The sequence below is a fragment of the Buceros rhinoceros genome, unplaced genomic scaffold (assembly GCF_000710305.1).
Source record: "Buceros rhinoceros silvestris isolate BGI_N320 unplaced genomic scaffold, ASM71030v1 scaffold10588, whole genome shotgun sequence".
NCBI classification, from domain to species: domain Eukaryota; kingdom Metazoa; phylum Chordata; class Aves; order Bucerotiformes; family Bucerotidae; genus Buceros; species Buceros rhinoceros.
Window position 1 is genome coordinate 1 of NW_010427967.1, and position 6694 is coordinate 6694.

General features: G+C 43.8%; 1 protein-coding gene across 1 annotated transcript; it reads right to left on the reverse strand.

The window, feature by feature from the left end:
- Positions 1-3213: 3213 nt before the first annotated feature.
- Positions 3214-3572, reverse strand: TCEB2 (transcription elongation factor B (SIII), polypeptide 2 (18kDa, elongin B)). The gene is given in 2 exon segments (XM_010142123.1): positions 3214-3486; positions 3489-3572. Coding segments are annotated over 2 exon segments (357 nt in total).
- Between the last annotated feature and the right edge of the window lie 3122 nt (positions 3573-6694).

The window sequence follows — 6694 nt, forward strand, 5'->3', positions numbered from 1 at the left end:
AGCGTCCATAACAGTGTACTGCAACAGATCTACTCTGCTGTGCAGAAGTAGGAAAGATTAATTTCATGTCTAATCCAAAAAGCCTCCAGGGAGGAGTCTGCTCTCCTCTGCTCCCAGTTTCAACAGTGAAACAGACAACGTTACCTATTGCATCTAGTTTTGTAACACCAGCAGCACAGCAGGGACTTGGCTTCCTTCTGTAGCAAGGAGTCTAGCTGTGGGAAGATGACAAACCCCTCAGTAAAAACCAACTTAGATAATCCTAAACAAGGGAAGTGCTTATCTCGTTTACATTATACCTACCAAAGCAGCTAGAGATTTGCAGTTCATGTTCTGCTTTGTGACAATTTAAAAAACTTTAATGAATGTTATTTATTACAATTTCACTTGTTCCCTTTGCTTTTAGTTAACTCTTCCGTTGGCATGCAGGCAAGTTTGCATTGGCACTTTTTGAAAGCCTGAAAGCTTCTCTTCAAATCTATTGTTCTGTGCATGTTTCCCTGGGCCAAGCTGTGGTTCATTTTAGGGCAAACTGATTGGTTTTAGGACAGGTATTTACAAGAAACTCCAGAACATGCAGTTCATACAACCAACCTTAAAATGGGGAAAACGGGTTACTTTAACACCCCTCCCCACCCCGCAAAATTCTGTTTTCACATTTCATTTCTTTCAGCACTAAAGTCTCAACCACTGCTTTTTACACTTTTCCAGGGCTTCAGTGCTTTTGCATAGTCAATACTTCAAGCAGATCTCCGTTAAGGAGCACTGATAAACTGCAATCCTTTGTCACCGCGAGATGATAACCTCCTTCAAAATATCCCAGTGTTTGCTCCACTGTGATTCTAGAGGCTTCTCCCATTGCTGCCCTGGCCTGCAGCATGAAGGTTCCAGGCTGGCACATTTCCTGGGGAAGCAGCAGCTGGACATAGTCACCCTTGCTGAATATGCTTGCTGGGCTCTCATCCGAGCGAATGAAGCCCATAGCTGAGATGATGAAGGCTAGTGTCTGAAGCAAAGGTGGTAGGATGGGACAAACCTACACAGATGGAAACAAGCGGTTTTGTTTAACAGCTAACTATAATGGCTCAGAGCCTGCGAAAGAATTAATTCCCTAAGGTGTATAACACACAACTAACTCACTCCAGTCTGCTGCATGAAGGGCAGGGCAGCTTGAGGCCATGTAGCTTCCTTAGCGCTATCCTGAGCCAAGTTACAATCTCATTAGAGTACAACAGCTCCCTGAGACACTTTGCCTCCCCTTTTCAGCCTTTTCAGTTCCTAGTTTGGGACTTGCTTGATCTCTCCTAACAGCATTATCTCTTGTCTCCTCTTGTCTTGCACATGGAGGAAGCTTCCTGGGAGCTGCAAGAGCTTGTTTTGTTATTTTATATTGTGCTCTCGTGCTCTGCTCCTGGACAAAGGGATGTTGTCCTGCACGCTGAAGATGATGGTCAAAGATAGGTGAGCAGGCATCTGGCTCGGTGTGGTATCCATTCAGAATTCTTTAGACTCCTGAGACTAGATTATTTAACAAAAGTCTTTTTTTTTTTTTCCCCAGCTCAGTTGTTTGTTCCTATTTGTAGTGTTTGACTGTTTAAGGCAAGCTATTGAACAAGTTCATTCGAAGTGTGGAGCTTTGTCCTCTAATACTAATAGCAAATTGTACAAACGGGTTAGCTAAGAGATCAACTCTGTAACATTATTATGAATCTGGCAGACACATTTGTGAGCATAACACCCAGAAGTTCAGCATTTGGTTTGGCTACGTGCCTGGCTCCAGGCCTTTGTTTTCAGGATATAATTACTGTTGAACAGCCAATATCCTTCACTAACATCTCCTTTCACTTTCTTCCACTCATCTCATTTAAATGGGGAACACTTCCATCTCTCTTCATTAAGAAGGGGTTTAAAAGTGAGAATGAGCAAAATTGTATCAGAAGTGGAAAGGGGCATGCCAGTATTCTTGGCTTGATACTCACTATCAGCCAAGAATTTCAGAGGGGACCTAAGTTTTTCAGCAAGCCCAGTGAGAAATATCGGGAGCTTGATAGAGCAGATTGCTCTAACTACAGCTCAGCTATGTCAGTACAGCTTATTTATGTACAAGTGTGACAGCTCTGAAACTTTGTCTTCTGATGTTGCTGAGGTTTTTGTTTGGTTTGCTCTTTTTACTCTCGTATATATTTACTGATCACTAGGTGGCATCCCAGTTCTGTCACAGGGCTCCTGCGCTGGAAGGAGTAGATGGACAAGTCAGAGCTACAGAGAACACAAAACCCCTAAATCCTAGTTCAGCTGGCAGACTTGAGCTCAATTTCTATTGCTCCAGTGAGACTTAAGAATGTAAGAGGCATTCTAGAAGTGTCTATATCCATTTAGGCTATGTCCAAGGAGGTACACAGATGGGACTAAGTAGTTTTAACGGTGTTTTTTGAACCTGGACATAGACTGGCCGGCCAGAATTTCCCTTGATGCAAGAGGAGGAAAATTTAGCAATAACACTACTTCAGCATTTCATTCAGGGAACAGATGCATTAGCACCTCTGACTGTTAACAGAGAAAAACTGGGAGTTTCCCCTTGCAGCATAGCAGTGAGAATTGAGTCAGATATGATGGCTTTTGAAAACATCGCTAGGGATAAAATAATGTTAAAGTCTAATATTAAGTCTGAAATAGGCTGGTTCATAGAAAAAAATAGTGCTGGGGTCAATTCTGTTTGGAAAGAGCAGTGAATTCATAAGCCTTCTTAGCAGTAGAAGCATCATGCTTTAAAGCTTGTGGTTACCAACTTCTTTCTTACTGAAGTCTCAAAGTGCAGTTTATGATACCAGTTTCTGGCTATATTGCCCTTTTTCCATTGTATTTTTCTTGCCTTTCAAGAATGGAGAAGGCAGATGCCAAAAAGTTAATCCTGTGAAGAAAAATCTTTGCCCAGTTGATAGAGGTATTCAGCAGTCCATGCCAGTAACCACAGTTAATGAGTTTTAGAAACTCATTGATAGGCATTGTATTAATGCAGCATCCCTTAACTCAAAGGTAACAAGCTCTTGGCTGCCTGGACACTACAACACACTGACAGTGTAACTGAAGTGCAATGCTTTATTGGTCAGATAGACACATTTGGAAGGGTGTGGGTGGGCACAGGATACATAGACAAGAGCAGCACCCCACCTGCAAGAGGCAAAACAGGAGATGCTGGTTTTAATGCAGGGCTTACTCTCCAGAACTGTTACTGGACTCCTGTGACTTCGTAGGTAGCCCTGGGCTGTGTGAGAAGGGGTCAATACATGCTGGCTCAAAGGTGCCATTGCCAGGTCTGCATAAAGCCGAGCCCACTGTGGCAAGAACATTAGATGAGCAGCTTTGGCTGCTTAAACCACAGTCTGGAAAAGGCCTATGATCACCATCCAGCAGCTGGTGATCTGTGAAGAGCTGCTGCTCCCCTGGTGGCCTCTTCAGTATTACCTTCACCACCTTTTTCCTTTTTGGAAAAAAAGGCAAACAGTTGTTGCCTCTTTGGCCTCAGTGAAGATTGTTGTCTCACGACAGCAAATTATCAAGTAGACATCCATCACTACCCTAGGGCTCCCTGCAGTCCTCTGTCACTAGGAAACAGATTTCAGTCCTCTGAGCAAGACATCTGTATTTTCAGGAATAGCTGAAGTCAAGTCAGAACTCTCTTTAGATGAATGGATCCAACGGGGAAAAGGAGGGGAGAAAAACAGATACCTACAGGGAGCTGCTCTCTAGACAGGCCAAGATCCTCATGCCCTACACCAGAAGAGCTATTAAGTACTCAATGTTTTTGTGTTCCTAGCTAGATATCACCTAGCAGAGAGCTTTTAACACTGTTAATGAGCATTTGCGTTACTTTAGCTTTTTGCCCAAAAGGGTTTCATCCTCAGTTTGCTTTGGGTCATGTGCATCTGCCTGAGATCCTGGAAGGAGCCAAACGTGCAGCTCTGGCTGTGCTCACAGGAGAACTCAGCACACAAACGGGTTGCACTTTGTTGGTTTCTAGTCAGACAAGAGACAAAAGACTTGACTTGTTCCTTCACATGTTTGGTAACGACAGGAAAGTTGATAAATACAAAAGTGTTGAGAGTTGTCAAACTAAGGGACATTTTAGCCTCCTACTGCAGTTCCAGAAAGTCAGTTGTCAAAATACCTCATTGCCTAGCACCAGTGCTGATAGCGGAGACTCAGCTTAGGAGTAACTTTTCTCCCTCAGAGTTTGGCTAGAGTGGAAGAGACTCAAACAGGAATAGAGCGGGATGGCAAATTAAAGCTAATGATACTAGTCCTAAAGGGAGCTCATCAAAGCCCAGCCATTTTGGCAGTACTTTATGGTAGTGCTAGTGTAGTTGCTTGTCACACCCAAGAGGCTAAATGTTTACTTCATCTCTGAAATGCTCAAGAGAGTCAGGAACATCTTCTCAGACTGCCATTACTAGTTTCCACAGAGAAGTTCAGGGCCACCATGTGGTTGGCTCTATCTGCACCCACAGACACCAAGCCCTATTCCCAGCCCCATGGAAGAACAGGTGCACTTCTGAGATTTGGACTGCTCTTGTCTTTGAGAAAAGAGGGCTGAGATCCAGAGGGTCATAAGCAATTACTGCTTCTCCCATCCTCCAATTGGAACCCTTGCAAGAAGTGGAGCAGGACACTCCTCTGGATGAAAGCAAGCAGTGGCAGTGGGCAGCTACCTGTGGGAAGAAGGCAGAACTCTCACTCACTAGGTCAGAGAGGGGTGAAATAAATATTTAACCTTGTTTTTCTCTGCCATCTGCACTTTGATATAACTAACACATGCAAGCTTTCCATGACAAACTAGGCTAGATTTAATCCCGTGTATGGTTATTCAAGCTAGATTACACCAAAGGTAGTAACAGATGAAATAACTCTGTTCTTCCAGCATTTTTTTCCTGTCTAACAGGAAGTAAGACACTGCTATTCCATCCTAGCACAGTCCAATTCATCCATCCCCCAGAAGTGACCCAGAGGCACTGTCATCTAAGTACGGCCATTAACTGTCTCTTCATGCCATGCCAGCACAGACATGCACGTGTGCCTGTTCCAGCTGAGGTTTCCTGTGCTTCACAGCATGTTTCTCCAGGAGAGAGGAAGAAAATAGCAGAGATGTCACAAGTGCAGCATAGCCCCCATCTCTACCCACCCCCCACCCCCCCAAAAAAGAGCATGACCTTGAGATATAAATAAATTTGTGGATTGAGATCCAAACTACCCTCTCTGTAATCCCAGTACAAAAGGGAGGAGTAAGCGATGTTTACTTCTCTCCAAGGAAGTAAAGACATTACATTCACTTTGTATTACATCATTTTGTTGAACATTTTAAAGAAAAAAGTCAGGCCTTCCACATGAGCATCAGAGAACTTGGTTTTTGCTCTAAGAGGAGCATGCACATAGGCTAAACAACCTGGAACAGTTCAAGTTTAAAATAAACAAACGCCCCCAAACACACAAAAGACCCAACTGCTGTCCGTCCCAGACCAGTAAAGGCGTGAACTACTCAGGAAAGAAGAGAGAATTAATAAAGAAATGTCTTTTTAAAGCTTGAATTAGGGTAAGGATTTGGGCAGGGTGAATTTGCATAACATAAAAGTATCAGACAGTCAATCCTGAACCCTTCCTGCAGAAAGAAGGTAGTACCACCTACCAAAAACGGTGGCCACACTGCTGCTGGTGCAGCCCTGATAAGCAGAAAACTTTATTCTCGCTGACAAGGGCCAGGTCACACAGGTGGTGCTTTTGGGTAAAATATAAAATTTCTTGAGGTCCATTTAATTTCACAGGAGTTGCTCACACATTAGGTAGGGTCCTACCTAATGGCTCAGTCCCATGAATTCAGCTAAAAATGGAGGCAATCACTTGTTAGAGCCAGAAGAAACCTCAGTTTCCCTTACTAGCTTCTCTAAAACAGATTGGCATGAACTATTTTGAAGTCAGGTCAGATTTATTCATGTTCTTTAAGCCAATTTTGAAGCCCACTATAGTGTTTTGTAATTAAGCTGTATGTTGTAGTTTTGAATCAGGAAGCACAAGGTGATGCAATAAACATCCAGCAGGTCATGTCTAAAGCCACTAAAGGCTACTGAATAAATGTTTTCAATGTGAGCAAGTTTTAATCAAACTACAGATTTAATACCCTAGTCAGAGCCTTGGTGATCTGGAACCACCATCACTCCGGCATCACTCTGGTTTGAGGGAGGACCTTCCAACTCTGGGTGTCTCCTCAGAAAACTAAGAATCCTTCTAAATGGCAAGAGCTTCCCAGGGCAGAATTGCCTCCTTTGCTTGGCACAGAGTCACTCTTTTAGTCAGGCTGCTACATTATTTGACCAGCTTAGTTTGGCAACTTCCCTGACAGACACAAGAGCTGGATAAACATGGAAAGGCAGTGCTGGACGTTCCTCTTATCGCTTCACAGACCTCAGGCTGAGGAGACCCATATATTAACTGCTGCCATACCCCCACAGCCAGCAAAGGACGTTGTTTGACCTAAGGCAGTATGTCTAGAGCTGGGCTGCAGGCCATTCCAGCACAATGGAGAAGGTACAGAGGGAAAGCAGCAAGCTACTCCACGTCAGAGGTGCTCAGCCTTCTCACCCATCACAGCCATCAGCTAGGCAAACTAGGCTATGACAGCTTAACCTTACCTTGACAGAGGACC